The sequence below is a fragment of the Haliotis cracherodii genome, unplaced genomic scaffold, assembly GCF_022045235.1.
Source record: "Haliotis cracherodii isolate W230 unplaced genomic scaffold, xgHalCrac1.p SCAF_37, whole genome shotgun sequence".
In the NCBI taxonomy this organism is placed as follows: Eukaryota; Metazoa; Mollusca; class Gastropoda; order Lepetellida; family Haliotidae; genus Haliotis; species Haliotis cracherodii.
This window is the reverse complement of record NW_027266294.1, coordinates 611,729-631,701: the sequence shown is the minus strand read 5'-3', so window position 1 is coordinate 631,701 and position 19,973 is coordinate 611,729. Positions and strand designations below refer to the sequence as shown.

General features: G+C 47.4%; 1 protein-coding gene across 3 annotated transcripts in view; it reads right to left on the bottom strand.

The window, feature by feature from the left end:
* Positions 1–19,973, bottom strand: part of LOC139477913 (uncharacterized) — a 263,405-nt gene that overhangs the window by 17,392 nt on the left and 226,040 nt on the right. Inside the window, exons 1-5 of one of the 3 annotated variants that reach the window (XM_071260358.1) lie at positions 5,016–5,139; positions 4,490–4,600; positions 4,025–4,153; positions 676–907; positions 392–484 (exon numbers count right to left, since the gene is read on the bottom strand). In XM_071260358.1, coding sequence (XP_071116459.1) covers positions 392–484; positions 676–907; positions 4,025–4,153; positions 4,490–4,525 — 490 coding nt within the window. In that variant the 5' untranslated portion in view covers positions 4,526–4,600; positions 5,016–5,139. Of the gene's footprint in view, positions 1–391; positions 485–675; positions 908–4,024; positions 4,154–4,489; positions 4,601–5,015; positions 5,140–19,973 lie in introns of those variants that run through there. The other 2 variants (XM_071260356.1, XM_071260357.1) reach the window with 2 other exon arrangements.

Below are 19,973 nucleotides of genomic sequence, written 5' to 3'. Positions count from 1 at the left end.
TCCGAATTTACTTTATTGACATGAATGAATCACAGAAAACAGTGTTGCAACTCCATGTGTAAATTTACTTGCTAGGCTTTCCCCACACGTATGAGAGCCATAAAGATCCAGGTCAGAATAGGTCTTCAGCAACCAATTCTTGCCATCACAGGCAACTATGCTTGTCGTAAGAGGTGACAGGTGGTCAGGTTCGCTGACATGGTTGATGCATGTCATCATATCCCATTTGCATACATCGATACTCAATTATGATGTCAATCACTGGATTATCTGGTCCAGACTTCAGACTGTAATATTTCTGAGTGTGACAAGCAAACAAACAAACCATATGTACAACATTAAGAATGTTGTGAATTGTATCATAACCAAAGTAACACATAGACCATCTCACCAAGAATCTGTAAACGAGAGACGAGGGACAATGTGGTACTGTTGATGATGAAGTCGGACAACTCAGGCTTGTCAGAATACATTCGGACATGTCCTGAAACATGACACATTTATTGGAATACATTTGTAATGCCGATATAGACACTCATCTTGAAACACTGGGTGGAATATAAGCCATTGTACAACACTTTGAGGATAACACAACACACATTATGTAGTTTATAAACTGACACATTCAAGTTACCTTCCTCATTAATGCGGAAGCTAGGATGTGGACAGACTTACGTATCAGAGTAGAAGATGGCACCCCCACATTCAGGATGCTCTTTTGTGAAGGCGGGATGAAGGTACAAACGCAGAGCACGGTCAGCACCGACAACGTGAGCAACAGGTAAACAGGTAGTGACCCCTGACAAAGGACATTGGTGGATGCGGTGCAGGATATACATGACATGATCATCGGTTGGGCAGCAGAAACGGCATGATGAGCAGGACCATCCTCCGCTTCCGCTTCATCCTGCACAAGAAGATGCCGAGTTATTGAGTTACCGTAAGTATTGAGGATCTATATATCTCCCTTCGCAGTTACCGTAATGTCCTGAAGTATTGAGGATCTATATATCTCCCATCACAGTTACCGTAATGTCCTGAAGTATTGTGGATCTATATATCTCCCATCACAGTTACCTTAACGTCCTGAAGTATTGAGGATCTATATATCTCCCATCACAGTTGCCATTATGTCCCCAAGTATTGTGGATCTATATATCTCCCATCACAGTTACCGTAATGTCCTGAAGTATTGAGGATCTATATATCTCCCATCACAGTTACCCTAATGTTCTGAAGTATTGTGGATCTATATATCTCCCATCACAGTTACCCTAATGTCCTGAAGTATTGAGGATCTATATATCTCCCATCACAGTTACCATAATGTCCTGAAGTATTGTGGATCTATATATCTCCCATCACAGTTACCGTAATGTCCTGAAGTATTGAGGATCTATATATCTCCCATCACAGTTACCCTAATGTCCTGAAGTATTGTGGATCTATATATCTCCCATCACAGTTACCGTAATGTCCTGAAGTATTGAGGATCTATATATCTCCCATCACAGTTACCCTAATGTCCTGAAGTATTGAGGATCTATATATCTCCCATCACAGTTACCGTTATGTCCTGAAGTATTGAGGATCTATATATCTCCCATCACAGTTACCCTAATGTCCTGAAGTATTGAGGATCTATATATCTCCCATCACAGTTACCCTAATGTTCTGAAGTATTGAATATATTGAAATACATTTAGTTGCAGACCTTTGGACAAAACACTAATATTTGTGTCAGGTTGAGTCATCAGTTCTTTCCTTGGTACACCTAGCTGAGAATGAAGATGTTTTTTCATTTCTAAGAAAGACACATCAGGTATGTCTCTTAACAATTATTCCTTTCTGAGTTGTTTTTTGTGTGGACTGTGTACAGCTGACTAGGGTTTTTCTACTTTGTATTTTGTGTGGACGGTGTACTGCTGACAAGGGTTTTTCTACTTTGTATTTTGTGTGGACTGTGTACAGCTGACAAGGGTTTTTCTACTTTGTTTTTTGTGTGGACGGTGTACTGCTGACAAGGGTTTTTCTACTTTGTATTTTGTGTGGACGGTGTACTGCTGACAAGGGTTTTTCTACTTTGTATTTTGTGTGGACGGTGTACTGCTGACAAGGGTTTTTCTACTTTGTATTTTGTGTGTACTGCTGACAAGGGTTTTTCTACTTTGTTTTTGTGTGGACTGTGTACTGCTGACAAGGGTTTTTCTACTTTGCTTTTGTGTGGACTGTGTACTGCTGACAAGGGTTTTTCTACTTTGTATTTTGTGTGGACGGTGTACTGCTGACAAGGGTTTTTCTACTTTGTATTTTGTGTGGACTGTGTACTGCTGACAAGGGTTTTTCTATTTTGTTTTTGTGTGGACTGTGAACTGCTGACAAGGGTTTTTCTACTTTGTATATTGTGTGGACGGTGTACTGCTGACAAGGGTTTTTCTACTTTGTATTTTGTGTGGACTGTGTACTGCTGACAAGGGTTTTTCTACTTTGTTTTTGTGTGGACTGTGTACTGCTGACAAGGGTTTTTCTACTTTGTATTTTGTGTGGACAGTGTACTGCTGACAAGGGTTTTTCTATTTTGTTTTTGTGTGGACGGTGTACAGCTGACAAGGGTTTTTCTATTTTGTTTTTGTGTGGACGGTGTACAGCTGACAAGGGTTTTTCTACTTTGTATTTTGTGTGGACGGTGTACTGCTGACAAGGGTTTTTCTACTTTGTTTTTGTGTGGACTGTGTACTGCTGACAAGGGTTTTTCTACTTTGTATTTTGTGTGGACGGTGTACTGCTGACAAGGGTTTTTCTATTTTGTTTTTGTGTGGACTGTGTACTGCTGACAAGGGTTTTTCTACTTTGTATTTTGTGTGGACGGTGTACTGCTGACAAGGGTTTTTCTACTTTGTTTTTGTGTGGACTGTGTACTGCTGACAAGGGTTTTTCTACTTTGTTTTTGTGTGGACTGTGTACTGCTGACAAGGGTTTTTCTACTTTGTATTTTGTGTGGACGGTGTACTGCTGACAAGGGTTTTTCTATTTTGTTTTTGTGTGGACGGTGTACAGCTGACAAGGGTTTTTCTATTTTGTTTTTGTGTGGACGGTGTACTGCTGACAAGGGTTTTTCTACTTTGTTTTTTGTGTGGACTGTGTACTGCTGACAAGGGTTTTTCTACTTTGTATTTTGTGTGGACGGTGTACTGCTGACAAGGGTTTTTCTACTTTGTTTTTGTGTGGACTGTGGGTTTTTCTACTTTGTATTTTGTGTGGACGGTGTACTGCTGACAAGGGTTTTTCTACTTTGTATTTTGTGTGGACGGTGTACTGCTGACAAGGGTTTTTCTACTTTGTTTTTGTGTGGACTGTGTACTGCTGACAAGGGTTTTTCTACTTTGTATTTTATGTGGACGGTGTACTGCTGACAAGGGTTTTTCTACTTTGTATTTCGCCGAGGCATGTAAAACTGGAGCAGAGCAACAACAGATGTATATTCATCTGTCTTCTTGGGACTAATATGTTTTTCTCATGGAACATTAAGATTTTGCATTCCTTTCTGGTAATTTGAGGTAGGAATGATAACATGCTGATGTGAGAGACTTTTTGTGAGAGACTGCTTCATGATGGCAGCCACTGCCTCAAGGGTGGGAATCACTCAGTAAGAACTGCAGCTATATACAAGTGTTATCTGCGAGTGCCATGATGTGACTACAGGTGGGAATGTTTTCTGTAGCTTTTAGAAAGCATGGTGTGATTTTGTTAGTATTGATATACCTACAAACTTGATTCAAATTCTTTGAAAAGTTGACATCTACATTTACCTGAAAACCAAACATTTAAACGTGATGACAGTGAGAGATGAAGATGAACCTCCTTGGTTAGGTGGACATCACAACGAAACAGTTCACAGTTCTACAAAGCAGCCCACTACATTAATTGCAAAGCACATCAAACATATCTGCCAAGCAGCTCTACCCATCTACCAAGCAGTTCTACCCATCTACCAAGCAGTTCCAAATATCTACCAAGCACCCACAATGAATGGCAGGTTGTCCCACACCGCTTGCAATGACGATGGTGATGGTGATGGTGATGGTGCTGTGGCTACATGCAGTCTGTCAGTGGCGCCATCTGTCTGGAGGGACACCTCACCACATGCAGCTCCCTAGGACAGAGTCAGGTGTCACATGTCAGGTGTGCGTGCTATAGCTAATGCTTCAGGTAAACAACACATCATAAAGAAAACAGTACACAGAGCAAGAGTAGTCATAATAACAAACCAACATGACGCCACGGTAGGTGAATACTCTGTCCAACTCTACTGCACTTTCCATGGCCTGTACAACACTGATATTACATACAATTAATGAGTGAATGAAAATCCTTCAAGGACTGATGAAACACGATGCACAACAGGAAAGAAACTGCAGCCTGGTTCAAGACTTCACCAGTCTGATCCCAGCATCTGCACATGAAGATGTGTTACTGGATGATGACTTACTTGTTCCTGTGTCGCTGTGCCCTGATCCTGTGTCATGCTGTGGTTTTCCTGTGGGGAGGACACAGGGCTGTGGAGTGAGGCATGCCCTAGCCAGCTCCTGGAAGGTCCAACCTGAAACACAAAACAAAGATCTGGTCCAACTGAAGCTTAGTTCAAGGTTACACTTCCGACAACTGCACGGTCTGTACATTTGGTCCAGTGGTTATCCAAATGAGTAAAACTCCATGTGTTGAAGGACAACTGTTGAACACACTGAGACACAAGTATATAACTGAGAAAACATTGTGTCCTGGGATGTACAATTTTGAACACAAAGGGTACACACACAAGTATATGGCTGTAGTGTGATGGACACCTTTGAACAGACTCACACACACATAAGGCCGAGACAACAAAAGTGTGCCTGACCTTAGACACTGAAAGCATGAGAACACAGGGCTATCCCGGGATGTCAACAACATTGTTCCCAATGTTCAGACTGACAGGAAGATGACATGACGAGGAAAGATGTCAATTCTAATCTCACCTAATTCCACTGATTCCACACCAGACCAAAGAGTGTCAAATTCCTGATGCCTGATCAGTGGGGAGTGTAGAAAATCTAATAAACATTTAATAACAGGGTGACAAGCAACATTCCCTGGGCCACTCCCCTCCCCCTCACAGATTACACTGCACAAAGGACACATTCGTTCTCTTGTGGGCAGCCAGAGGTAGGAGAAGAAGTATTATTTATAGGCTTTTGATGCAGTCATGGTAGACTGGCCATGTAGTACAGCACTGTTGTTGTACACTGAGGACATTGCTGGGTGGTTGTGTACAGGTACGACAGTCGGGCAACAGAGGTCTGGGTGTCAGGTAACAGAGGTCTAGGTGTCAGGTAACAGAGGTCTAGGTGTCGGGTAACAGAGGTCTGGGTGTCGGGTAACAGAGGTCTAGGTGTCAGGTAACAGAGGTCTAGGTGTCAGGTAACAGATGTCTGGGTGTCGGGTAACAGAGGTCTGAGTGTAATGTTACAGAGGTACGACAGTCGGGCAACAGAGGTCTAGGTGTCAGGTAACAGAGGTACGACAGTCGGGCAACAGAGGTCTAGGTGTCAGGTAACAGAGGTCTGTGTGTAATGTTACAGAGGTACGACAGTCGGGCAACAGAGGTCTAGGCGTCAGGTAACAGGTCTGTGTGTAATATTACAGAGGTACAACAGTCGGGCAACAGAGGTCTAGGTGTCAGGTAACAGAGGTCTGTGTGTAATGTTACAGAGGTACGACAGTCGGGCAACAGAGGTCTAGGTGTCAGGTAACAGAGGTCTAGGTGTTAGGTAACAGGTCTGTGTGTAATGTTACAGAGGTACGACAGTCGGGCAACAGAGGTTTAGGTGTCAGGTAACAGAGGTACCACATTCAGTCAACAGAGGTCTGGGTGTCAGGTAACAGAGGTATGACAGTCAGGCAACAGAGGTCTGAGCGTCAGGTAACAGAGGTCAGAATGTCATGTTACAGAGGTACGACAGTCGGGCAACAGAAGTCTGAGCATCAGGTAACAGAGGTCAGAGTTTCATGTTAGCAACAGATGTCAAACAAAAGATTTTAAGCCTTTTTTCACCATCCCTCTGTTTTCAGTCAGCTTCGCATCACTTTTTCATATCAGGCATCGCCCGCTGCTTAATGCCTGTCTCTGTTTCCATTGGCTACTGCCTCCTCCACTGGTATGATTAGAATCCCTAGACGCAGTTCAGCGAGATACTTGATGCATCATCTCTCATCAGCTGATCAAGTCATACCAATTCTGTCAGTGTCTCAAGTGGCACAGACACAAAACCATATTGAATTTCTCCAATTCTCAAAATGTCTGCGTATGCATGGCCACCAGGGGTACAATACTCACTACGGCATCCAAATAAATGTTGTTTAAAGTGCAATAGTTGATGATTGTATCGTTTCAGTGCAAGAGTTGATTGTTAAATTGTTTCAGTGCAATAGTTGATTGTTAAATTGTTTCAGCGCAATAGCTGATTGTTAAATTGTTTACAGTGCAAAAGGTGATTGTTAAATTGTTACAGTGCAACATTTGAATGTAAAATTGTTTCAGTTCAACATTTGAATGTAAAATTGTTTAGACTGCAATAGTTGGGTGCAAGAAAACACTGAACCACAGCTGTTTTCATCAAAGTCTCTTCTTCCTGTCTTGTAGCTGTTCAGAACAAACCCACATCCTTTGTTAATCCTCTCAGACAGTTTGCTTTCTACATCGGAGAGATGAAGGCAGTTGCTCAGAAAGAGCTGACAATTAGACGAGGCTTTCAAGACAATCTTATTTCACTGCAATGGCCATCTTGAACATCAACGCTTAGAAACAGACCCAGGTTCGCTTACTTTCATCTTCACAATAAAGCTTTTATGCCCCTCATCTTGTGTCATATTCCGAGTAATGGACAACCGTATTCAGAAACAGCACTGTCCCTGGTATTGACAGACTACTGGTAAACAGTGTCAGTATGGTGGACCCTAACACATGGTGGACCCTAACACATGGTGGACCCTAACACATGGCGGAGCCTAACACATGGTGGAGCCTAACACACGGTGGACCCTAACACACGTTGGACCCTAACACATGGTGGACCCTAACACATGGTGGACCCTAACACAGGGTGGAGCCTAACACACGGTGGACCCTAACACACGTTGGACCCTAACACATGGTGGACCCTAACACATGGTGGAGCCTAACACATGGTGGACCCTAACACATGGTGGACCCTAACACATGGTGGAGCCTAACACATGGTGGAGCCTAACACACGGTGGACCCTAACACACGTTGGACCCTAACACATGGTGGACCCTAACACATGGTGGAGCCTAACACATGGTGGACCCTAACACATGGTGGAGCCTAACACATGGTGGAGCCTAACACACGGTGGACCCTAACACATGGTGGACCCTAACACGTGGTGGAGCCTAACACATGGTGGACCCTAACACATGGTGGACCCTAACACGTGGTAGAGCCTAACACGTGGTGGAGCCTAACACGTGGTGGACCCTAACACATGGTGGACCCTAACACACGGTGGACCCTAACACATGGTGGAGCCTAACACATGGTGGAGCCTAACACATGGTGGAGCCTAACACACGGTGGACCCTAACACACGGTGGACCCTAACACACGTTGGACCCTAACACACGGTGGACCCTAACACATGGTGGAGCCTAACACACGGTGGACCCTAACACATGGTGGACCCTAACACATGATGGACCCTAACACACGGTGGACCCTAACACACGTTGGACCCTAACACACGGTGGACCCTAACACACGTTGGACCCTAACACACGGTGGACCCTAACGTATGGTGGACCCTAACACATGGTGGACCCTAACACGGTGGACCCTAACACAAGGTGGAGCCTAACACATGGTGGAGCCTAACACATGATGGATCCTAACACGTGGTGGACCCTAACACAAGGTGGACCCTAACACAAGGTGGAGCCTAACACATGGTGGAGCCTAACACATGGTGGAACCTAACACGTGATGGACCCTAACACGTGGTGGAGCCTAACACATGGTGGAGCCTAACACATGGTGGAACCTAACACGTGATGGACCCTAACACGTGGTGGACCCTAACACGTGGTGGAGCTCACACGTGGTGGAGCCTAACACATGGTGGAGCCCAACACGTGGTGGACCCTAACACATGGTGGAGCCTAACACATGGTGGACCCTAACGTATGGTGAAGCCTAACACATGGTGGAGCCTAACACATGGTGGAGCCTAACACATGGTGGACCCTAACGTATGGTGAAGCCTAACACGTGGTGGAGCCTAACACATGGTGGAGCCTAACACATGGTGAAGCCTAACACGTGGTGGAGCCTAACACATGATGGACCCTAACACATGATGGACCCTAACACGTGGTGGACCCTAACACATGGTGGAGCCCAACACATGATCGACCCAAACACGGGTGGACCCTTCTGTGTATTAGGAGTGATTTTGAAAATTATGCTGGACGGACCACTGTTTGCAGGACAGAAATGCAAGGCTTTCACATCCCACACATATTCAAGTCTAGTGGAGCAGATCCGCCCTCTCTTTGACAAGCGCGGGAGTGCTGCCACCGTGCTGGACACATGTGTGGGATTATACAAGTTTGCTGCATTGATCAAAATCAATGTGAGCACTTAGGCAGCCATCACTGAATCCAGCCAAGTAAAACTCCTCATCGCTTACATGACTAGCACCTCATTTCAGATTCTTACACCTCATTACATCACAACATATGCTTCCTAAACCCACAAGCAGAAAACTGATGGACAGAAAGGCGTTCCTTGAACTTTGACGTATCAGTTAGAGCCACATTTCTGAAGACTGACATGTCTTTGAACAGCCCTCAAATCATTCCACTTGAGAATCATACAAGTTTTCTGCAAGTGTGAACACGCAATAGTTGGTTACGAGAAACACTCATCTAGCCCACCCAAGTCTCACAATAAATGGCTGCAATCTGTGCCAATCACGGACACCCAATCAGTTCTCTCACCATCACACAGAAAGTAGAAACCGTATAATATTATTACAATTGAGGATGTAGGGCACAGTTGAATGGGAAGCAAATCTGAAATCAGCTCCAAAGCATAGGGCACCTGCTGCAATAAATGTGTGAACTAAACATTTAGGGCACCTGTACTCATGAACGTGTTCATGAAATACTCAGGGCACCTGCTGAAATGAAGGTCTACATCAGAAATACAAGGGAGGTAAGCACAACAGCCTGTCTTGCTGAAGGTCCCTTTCATGTACTTGGTATGATCTGCTAGCACTGCCCCACCCTGACAGATTGGCGTAATGGTCAATTACCTAACATTAGGTCCATGCTGATGCTATTCCTGTTTGCTAACAACCCACCGCCATGCAAATCACCTTGTTAATGTGTGAGTGGCTTCAGCATAGACGGGCACTGCTGTCGACAACACACAACATGAATAGTATTGTCCCACAGTCTCAAACCAGATCCAATATTTGTCATTGGAAGAACAATCCTTCACACATTAATCATTGCGAAAATCCAAAAAAAGACCCTATTAGATATCTTGGGCATTTCATTGAGCCCTGATGTATATAAATAATGCCTTTCTGACCAGTGGAACACATGTGTACTCTTGATCGAGTTGATAATACCTGTAGCATCCCACACCATGGTCAACCTCTGACACCCTCAGCTTGTGTGATGTGAATATTGGTGTGTTGATTGATACTGTAAGGCAACCCCTTCATCTGGGATACTTTAGTGCATTGTAAGTTGTGCGTATTCACCAGGTAAACAAATCGCTGTTTAAGATTCAAATAAGCACTGATTGTCTGCCACTGGTCAAACAGCGCAAGAAGGAATTGCCCCTAATTCCACAAACAAATCCATGTTGAAGCTGATAGGATTTCCAAATAAACCCTTCTCCTCCAGAAATGGCACACTGCTCAATAATTTAGTCTGGAGTTATGTTTTTGACAAGTCTATGTCTGCTATTCCTAATTCTGGACCAATAAATTTGGTAGTGGTATTATGTCCAACCAGCGGGCACAATGACCAATGTAACAATACCCCAGGATCAATACCATCGTGCCGGTGCCACGGACTGCGTCAGTCCTCTCCGTGCTTGTGTCCGGTATGTCACCAGGGAAGGCAAAGAAGTAATTTAAACTCCCATCAAGCCTTCCCCCAATAGTATCACCTATGCTTGATATGGCGTGTGTGACCACAAATTTCAATTAGCATCTGACACTCCTCCACTGTGGGGCAATCCTCCAACTGTCCTCAGACATGCGTCCTCCACTGTGGGGCAATCCTCCAACTGTCCTCAGACATGCGTCCTCCACTGTGGGGCAATCCTCCAACTGTCCTCAGACATGCGTCTGTATTGTGGAGAATCGTATGGAAAGTAGACCTTAACCAGTGCATTTCAATCTTAACAGACAAATTATCCATTTACCTTAAAATATTTTTTTTTCACCTTCGAAAAAAGGAAAATAACTTTCTGCTGCTTATTTCTTAGCCAGCCTGAACTGATGACAGTCGATAGTCGGATCTGGGGGACCACTTTCACAAGCAGGAGCCTGCTGCACTTATGTGTTTTACCAATACATTATTTTTAGGTTATGCTGTGTCTGTATGTCAAATTGCTGGAAACAGAAGAGAGTGTTTGACAGGAACTAGGTAACATAAAGTTATACCAGGTGGCACAGTGGTCTAGGGTGGTGGCACAGTGGTCTAGGGTGGTGGCAGAATGATCAAAGGGGTGGCACAGTGGTCTACGGAGGTGGCACAGTGGTCTAGGATGGTGGCACAGTGGTCTAGGATGGTCGCATAGTGGTCTAGGATGGTCGCATAGTGGTCTACGGTGGTGGCACAGTGGTCTACGGTGGTGGCACAGTGGTCTAGGATGGTGGCACAGTGGTCTAGGATGGTGGCACACTGGTCTAGGGTGGTGGCACAGTGGTCTAGGATGGTGGCACAGTGGTCTAGGATGGTGGCACACTGGTCTAGGGTGGTGGCACAGTGGTCTAGGGTGGTGGCACAGTGGTCTAGGGTGGTGACACAGTGGTCTAGGCAGTGGCACAGTAGTCTACAATGGTGGCACAGTGGTCTTGGGTGGTGGCACAGTGATCTAGGCAGTGGCACAGTAGTCTACAATGGTGGCACAGTGGTCTAGGATGGTGGCACAGTGGTCTACGGTGGTGGCACAGTGGTCTAGGATGGTGGCACAGTGGTCTATGATGGTGCCACAGTGATCTAGGCAGTGGCACAGTGGTCTACAACGGTGGCACAGTGGTCTAGGATGGTGGCACAGTGATCTAGGATGGTGGAACAGTGGTCTAGGATGGTGGCACAGTGATCTAGGATGGTGGCAGTGGTCTACGGTGGTGGCACAGTGGTCTAGGATGGTGACACAGTGGTCTAGGATGGTTGCACAGTGGCCTAGGGTGGTGGCACAGTGGTCTAGGATGGTGGCACAGTGGTCTAGGATGGTGGCACAGTGATCTAGGCAGTGGCACAGTGGTCTACAAGGGTGGCACAGTGGTCTAGGATGGTGGCACAGTGATCTAGGATGGTGGCACAGTGGTCTAGGATGGTGGCACAGTGATCAAGGATGGTGGCACAGTGGTCTAGGGTGGTGGCACAGTGGTCTAGGATGGTGGCACAGTGGTCTAGGATGGTTGCACAGTGGCCTAGGGTGGTGGCACAGTGGTCTAGGATGGCGGCACAGTGGTCTACGGTGGTGGCACAGTGGTCTAGGATGGTGGCACAGTGGTCTAGGATGGTGGCATGGTGGTCTAGGATGGTGGCACAGTGATCTAGGATGGTGTCACAGTGGTCTAGGATTGTGGCACAGTGATCTAGGATGGTGGCACACTGGTCTAGGGTGGTGGCACAGTGGTCGAGGATGGTGGCACAGTGGTCTAGGATGGTGTCACAGTGGTCTAGGATGGTGGCACAGTGATCTAGGATGGTGTCACAGTGGTCTAGGATGGTGTCACAGTGGTCTAGGATGGTGGCACAGTGATCTAGGATGGTGTCACAGTGGTCTAGGATGGTGTCACAGTGGTCTAGGATGGTGGCACACTGGTCTAGGGTGGTGGCACAGTGGTCTAGGATGGTGGCACACTGGTCTAGGGTGGTGGCACAGTCGTCTACAATGGTGGCACAGTGGTCTAGGGTGGTGGCACAGTGGTCTACAATGGTGGCACAGTGGTCTAGGATGGTGGCACACTGGTCTAGGGTGGTGGCACAGTCGTCTACGGTGGTGGCACAGTGGTCTAGGATGGTGGCACAGTGGTCTAGGGAGGTGGCACAGTATTGCCCTACACAGTTCAGTAATCCCTGACACGGTTCAGTATTCCCCAACACAGTTCAGTATTCCCCGACACTGTTCAGTATTCCCCAACACAGTTCAGTATTCCCCAACACAGTTCAGTATTCCCCAACACAGTTAATACTGAACTGGGGAGCTGTTTACAAAAAGATAGTTGTATTTCCCAAAGAGTTAAGCATTCCTCAGGGAATCTGTTTACAAGAACTCTTCTCTCATCTCCACGTCCCCAAGGGCTCAGCACACAACAATCAGTCGTGGAAAATAAATATGACAAGTATTGGCCTGGTCCCATACTCTGGCCCCAATTACCTCGGTGTTACAAGTATCTAATGAACAATGTCATCTACATAAAAGCGCTGGCTTGTTTGCCATGCCTAGAGGCTGCATCATCCAATATTGATGAAAGTTCATGAGACTGGTAGCTCCCAACTGGGGGCGATGCTTGTGTTCCCAGGCGGGTGTTGCCGGTGCCAGACAAAATCCCCCTCAGCCCCTGATTTCTGAGAGACCCATCAGGCAGAGTGGAACAACACATTCTCCAGCTATTTATAGCCACATGACATGGTGATCACCGTCTGTCACAACCAGGTCATGTGACACTGTCTTCACTGTCAGATGTATAGCCTGTCACAGCCAGGTCATGTGACACTGTCTTCACTGTCAGATGTATAGCCTGTCACAGCCAGGTCATGTGACACTGTCTTCACTGTCAGATGTATAGCCTGTCACAGCCAGGTCATGTGACACTGTCTTCACTGTCAGATGTATAGCCTGTCACAGCCAGGTCATGTGACACTGTCTTCACTGTCAGATGTATAGCCTGTCACAGCCAGGTCATGTGACACTGTCTTCACTGTCAGATGCGTCGCCTCACAGCCAGGTCATGTGACACTGTCTTCACTGTCAGATGCGTCGCCTCACAGCCAGGTCATGTGACACTGTCTTCACTGTCAGATGCGTCGTCATACTGTCCGTATGTACCACTGGCTTACTGAGACAAACCTACATGACCTGAGATCAGTGCGAGAACACTGACTGAGACAAACCTACATGACCTGAGATCAGTGCGAGAACACTGACTGAGACAAACCTACATGACCTGAGATCAGTGAGAGAACAGGTCTTCCTCTCCAACAATGTGGCTGATGCTTAACTTGATGTTACAATTTCTAGTTCTAAAATCATTATGTCTAAGAAAAGTCTCTTGCAAGAATTGGCAGTTTTTACGTTGCCTCCACTTTGCTGTTGTTAGCCTCTAGTCCACTCTGTGTGCTACTAATATTCAGCTACCCACTCACTCACTTCACAAGTGCCATCGTCGATCAATATTGCACCATTCTCAATATTTTCCAAACCCTCGAAATCCCTTCTACATGTTATTTCTCCCTCCTTCCCAGGACAAGTTGTACAACTGTGAGTTTCCTGTGCTTCTGCCTGTCACACCATTCATTAGACAACTTCACTCATCACGCAGCCGAACTCAGGAGAGAATTGATGACATCCTTCACTGACAAATCAGCTTCTACCACATAACACCCAGTTCTCCACTGCTAGAGAAGCTTGTTGATACACCACATAACACCCAGTTCTCCACTGCTAGAGAAGCTTGTTGATACACAACGTAACACCCAGTTCTCCACTGCTAGAGAAGCATGTTGATACACCACGTAACATCCAGTTCTCCACTGCTAGAGAAGCTTGTTGATACACCACATAACATCCAGTCCTTTATTGTTTGAGAAACTTGTTGATATACCACATAACATCCAGTCCAGTTGAGATGCTTGTTGATATACCACATAACATCCAGTCCAGAAGAGAATCTTTTTGACATACCACATAACATCCAGTCCAGTTGAGATGCGTGTTGATATACCACACAACATCCAGTCCTTCACTGTTTGAGAAACTTGTTGATATACCACATAACCTTCAGTCTTTTATTGCTTGAGAAACTTGTTGATATACCACATAACATCAAGTCCAGTTGAGATGCTTGTTGATATACCACATAACATCCAGTCCTTTACTGTTTGAGAAACTTGTTGACATACCACATAACATCCAGTCCTTTATTGTTTGAGAAACTTGTTGATATACCACATAACATCCAGTCCTTTATTGTTTGAGAAACTTGTTGATATACCACATAACATCCAGTTCTTTATTGTTTGAGAAACTTGTTGATATACCACATAACATCAAGTCCAGTTGAGATGCTTGTTGATATACCACATAACATCCAGTTCTTTATTGCTTGAGAAACTTGTTGATATACCACATAACATCCAGTTCTTTATTGTTTGAGAAACTTGTTGATATACCACATAACATCAAGTCCTTTATTGTTTGAGAAACTTGTTGATATACCACATAACATCCAGTCCTTTATTGTTTGAGAAACTTGTTGATATACAACATAACATCCAGTCCTTTATTGTAGGAGAAATATGGTTACAGAAGCTTGTTAATATACCACATAACATCCAGTCCTTTATTGTTAGAGACGCTGGTTGATATACCACATAACATCCAGTCCTTTATTGTTAGAGAAACTTGTTGATATACCACATAATATTCAGTCCAGAAGAGAATCTTGTTGACATACCACATAACATCCAGTCCAGTTGAGATGCTTGTTGATATACCACATAACATCCAGTTCTTTATTGTTTGAGAAACTTGTTGATATACCACATAACATCCAGTCCTTTATTGTTTGAGAAACTTGTTGATATACCACATAACATCCAGTTCTTTATTGCTTGAGAAACTTGTTGATATACCACATAACATCCAGTTCTTTATTGTTTGAGAAACTTGTTGATATACAACATAACATCCAGTTCTTTATTGTTTGAGAAACTTGTTGATATACCACATAACATCCAGTTCTTTATTGCTTGAGAAACTTGTTGATATACCAGATAACATCCAGTCCAGGAGAGAGGCTTGCTGTCATGTTTTCACATGGTTGTCACACTTGTTTATGTTGTTTACATATTACGAAGCACATGACCTTGTGCCATGCTTGTTTACATATTACGAAGCACCTGACCTTGTGCCATGCTTGTTTACATATTACGAAGCACCTGACCACATGTCATGCTTGTTTACATATTACGAAGCACCTGACCATGTGTCATGCTTGTTTACATATTACTAAGCACCTGACCATGTGTCACGCTTGTTTACATATTACTAAGCACCTGACCATGTGTCACGCTTGTTTACATATTACGAAGCACCTGACCATGTGTCACGCTTGTTTACACATTACGAAGCACCTGAGCAAGTGTCACGCTTGTTTACATATTACGAAGCACCTGACCATGTGTCATGCTTGTTTACATATTACGAGGGACCTGACCATGTGTCACGCTTGTTTACATATTATGAAGGATCAGATTCTAGTCCTTGCCATATCCCGGAGAAGGAGAGAGTGAGTAAGATGCCCCGTGCCTCCCCCCCGAGAAGGAGAGAGTGAGTAAGATGCCCCGTGCCTCCCCCCCGAGAAGGAGAGAGTGAGTAAGATGCCCCGTGCCTCCCCCCCGAGAAGGAGAGAGTGAGTAAGATGCCCCGTGCCTCCCCCCCGAGAAGGAGAGAGTGAGTAAGACGACCGTGCCTCCTCCTGGAGAAGGAGAGAGTGAGTAAGACGACCGTGCCTCCCCCTGGAGAAGGAGAGAGTGAGTAAGATGCCCCGTGCCTCCTCCTGGAGAAGGAGAGAATGAGTAAGACGACCGTGCCTCCTCCTGGAGAAGGAGAGAGTGAGTAAGACGACCGTGCCTCCTCCCGGAGAAGGAGAGAGTGAGTAAGATGACCGTGCCTCCTCCCGGAGAAGGAGAGAATGAGTAAGACGACCGTGCCTCCTCCCGGAGAAGGAGAGAGTGAGTAAGATGACCGTGCCTCCTCCCGGAGAAGGAGAGAGTGAGTAAGACGACTGTGCCTCCTCCTGGAGAAAGAGAGAGTGAGTAAGACGACCGTGCCTCCCCCTGGAGAAGGAGAGAATGAGTAAGACGACCGTGCCTCCTCCCGGAGAAGGAGAGAGTGAGTAAGACGACCGTGCCTCCCCCCGGAGAAGGAGAGAGTGAGTAAGACGACCGTGCCTCCCCCCGGAGAAGGAGAGAGTGAGTAAGACGACCGTGCCTCCTCCCGGAGAAGGAGAGAGTGAGTAAGACGACCGTGCCTCCCCCCGGAGAAGGAGAGAGTGAGTAAGACGACCGTGCCTCCTCCCGGAGAAGGAGAGAGTGAGTAAGACGACCGTGCCTCCCCCCGGAGAAGGAGAGAATGAGTAAGACGACCGTGCCTCCTCCCGGAGAAGGAGAGAGTGAGTAAGACGACCGTGCCTCCTCCCGGAGAAGGAGAGAATGAGTAAGACGACCGTGCCTCCTCCCGGAGAAGGAGAGAGTGAGTAAGACGACCGTGCCTCCCCCTGGAGAAGGAGAGAATGAGTAAGACGACCGTGCCTCCTCCTGGAGAAGGAGAGAGTGAGTAAGACGACCGTGCCTCCTCCCGGAGAAGGAGAGAATGAGTAAGACGACCGTGCCTCCTCCTGGAGAAGGAGAGAGTGAGTAAGACGACCGTGCCTCCCCCCAGAGAAGGAGAGAGTGAGTAAGACGACCGTGCCTCCCCCTGGAGAAAGAGAGAGTGAGTAAGACGACCGTGCCTCCTCCCGGAGAAGGAGAGAATGAGTAAGACGACCGTGTCTCCTCCCGGAGAAGGAGAGAGTGAGTAAGATGACCGTGCCTCCCCCTGGAGAAAGAGAGAGTGAGTAAGACGACCGTGCCTCCTCCCGGAGAAGGAGAGAGTGAGTAAGACGACCGTGCCTCCCCTCAGAGAAGGAGAGAGTGAGTAAGACGACCGTGCCTCCTCCCGGAGAAGGAGAGAGTGAGTAAGACGACCGTGCCTCCTCCTGGAGAAGGAGAGAGTGAGTAAGACGACCGTGCCTCCTCCCGGAGAAAGAGAGAGTGAGTAAGACGACCGTGCCTCCTCCTGGAGAAGGAGAGAATGAGTAAGACGACCGTGCCTCCTCCCGGAGAAGGAGAGAATGAGTAAGACGACCGTGCCTCCTCCTGGAGAAGGAGAGAATGAGTAAGACGACCGTGCCTCCTCCCGGAGAAGGAGAGAATGAGTAAGACGACCGTGCCTCCTCCCGGAGAAGGAGAGAGTGAGTAAGACGACCGTGCCTCCCCCTGGAGAAGGAGAGAGTGAGTAAGACGACCGTGCCTCCCCCCGGAGAAGGAGAGAGTGAGTAAGATGCCCCGTGCCTCCTCCCGGAGAAGGAGAGAGTGAGTAAGACGACCGTGCCTCCTCCCGGAGAAGGAGAGAATGAGTAAGACGACCGTGCCTCCTCCCGGAGAAGGAGAGAGTGAGTAAGACGACCGTGCCTCCCCCCGGAGAAGGAGAGAGTGAGTAAGACGACCGTGCCTCCTCCCGGAGAAGGAGAGAGTGAGTAAGACGACCGTGCCTCCCCCCGGAGAAGGAGAGAGTGAGTAAGACGACCGTGCCTCCTCCCGGAGAAGGAGAGAATGAGTAAGACGACTGTGCCTCCCCCCGGAGAAGGAGAGAATGAGTAAGACGACTGTGCCTCCCCCCGGAGAAGGAGAGAATGAGTAAGACGACTGTGCCTCCTCCCGGAGAAGGAGAGAATGAGTAAGACGACTGTGCCTCCCCCCGGAGAAGGAGAGAGTGAGTAAGACGACCGTGCCTCCTCCCGGAGAAGGAGAGAGTGAGTAAGACGACCGTGCCTCCCCCCAGAGAAGGAGAGAGTGAGTAAGATGACCGTGCCTCCTCCCTGAGAAGGAGAGAGTGAGTAAGACGACCGTGCCTCCTCCTGGAGAAGGAGAGAGTGAGTAAGACGACCGTGCCTCCTCCTGGAGAAGGAGAGAGTGAGTAAGACGACCGTGCCTCCTCCCGGAGAAGGAGAGAGTGAGTAAGACGACCGTGCCTCCCCCCAGAGAAGGAGAGAGTGAGTAAGATGCCCCGTGCCTCCTCCTGGAGAAGGAGAGAGTGAGTAAGACGACCGTGCCTCCTCCCGGAGAAGGAGAGAGTGAGTAAGACGACCGTGCCTCCCCCCAGAGAAGGAGAGAGTGAGTAAGATGACCGTGCCTCCTCCCGGAGAAGGAGAGAATGAGTAAGACGACCGTGCCTCCTCCTGGAGAAGGAGAGAGTGAGTAAGACGACCGTGCCTCCTCCTGGAGAAGGAGAGAGTGAGTAAGACGACCGTGCCTCCTCCCGGAGAAGGAGAGAGTGAGTAAGACGACCGTGCCTCCCCCCAGAGAAGGAGAGAGTGAGTAAGATGCCCCGTGCCTCCTCCTGGAGAAGGAGAGAGTGAGTAAGATGCCCCGTGCCTCCTCCTGGAGAAGGAGAGAGTGAGTAAGACGACCGTGCCTCCTCCCAGAGAAGGAGAGAGTGAGTAAGACGACCGTGCCTCCCCCTGGAGAAGGAGAGAATGAGTAAGATGACCCGTGCTTCCTCCTGGAGAAGGAGAGAGTGAGTAAGATGCCCCGTGCCTCCTCCTGGAGAAGGAGAGAGTGAGTAAGATGCCCCGTGCCTCCCCCTGGAGAAGGAGAGAATGAGTAAGACAACCGTGCCTCCCCCTGGAGAAGGAGAGAGTGAGTAAGATGCCCCGTGCCTCCTCCTGGAGAAGGAGAGAGTGAGTAAGACGACCGTGCCTCCCCCTGGAGAAGGAGAGAATGAGTAAGATGACCCGTGCTTCCTCCTGGAGAAGGAGAGAGTGAGTAAGATGCCCCGTGCCTCCTCCTGGAGAAGGAGAGAGTGAGTAAGATGCCCCGTGCCTCCCCCTGGAGAAGGAGAGAATGAGTAAGACAACCGTGCCTCCCCCTGGAGAAGGAGAGAGTGAGTAAGATGCCCCGTGCCTCCCCCTGGAGAAGGAGAGAGTGAGTAAGACAACCGTGCCTCCCCCTGGAGAAGGAGAGAGTGAGTAAGATGCCCCGTGCCTCCTCCTGGAGAAGGAGAGAGTGAGTAAGACGACCGTGCCTCCCCCCGGAGAAGGAGAGAATGAGTAAGACGACCGTGCCTCCTCCCGGAGAAGGAGAGAATGAGTAAGACGACCGTGCCTCCCCCTGGAGAAGGAAGTACAAGAGTGGCAGGATGACGGGGAAGACGGACTCCCCTGTTACAGCTGCCATCACATCTTGTGGAGCAAAGATGAATGAATCTCGATAACTTATGATAACGTGAGATACGAACCAATGGGAGATCAGTGATGGATAGAATCCTGCAGCCAACCTTCATCCATCTGTTGACAATTGCAATGCACAACTCAACAGAAATTCTGCCACTAATGGCACTGATAACAGAACATAAGTGAATCACTCCAGTGAAATGATCACGTTGACACATCTTTGACCAGTTAGCTAACCTTGCACAGGACAAGATCCAAGTGACACTGTGTCCAGTTTGAACACTTAGCTTACCTTGCACAGGGCAGGATCCAAGTGCCAAACATGACCTGTTAGCTAACCTTGCACAGAATTAGGATTAAGTCCGGAGTTAGCTAACAGAACAAACTTGACACTGTGATCACCAGACATAAACTGAAAACATCACAATTCCCTGCACAAGACTAAAA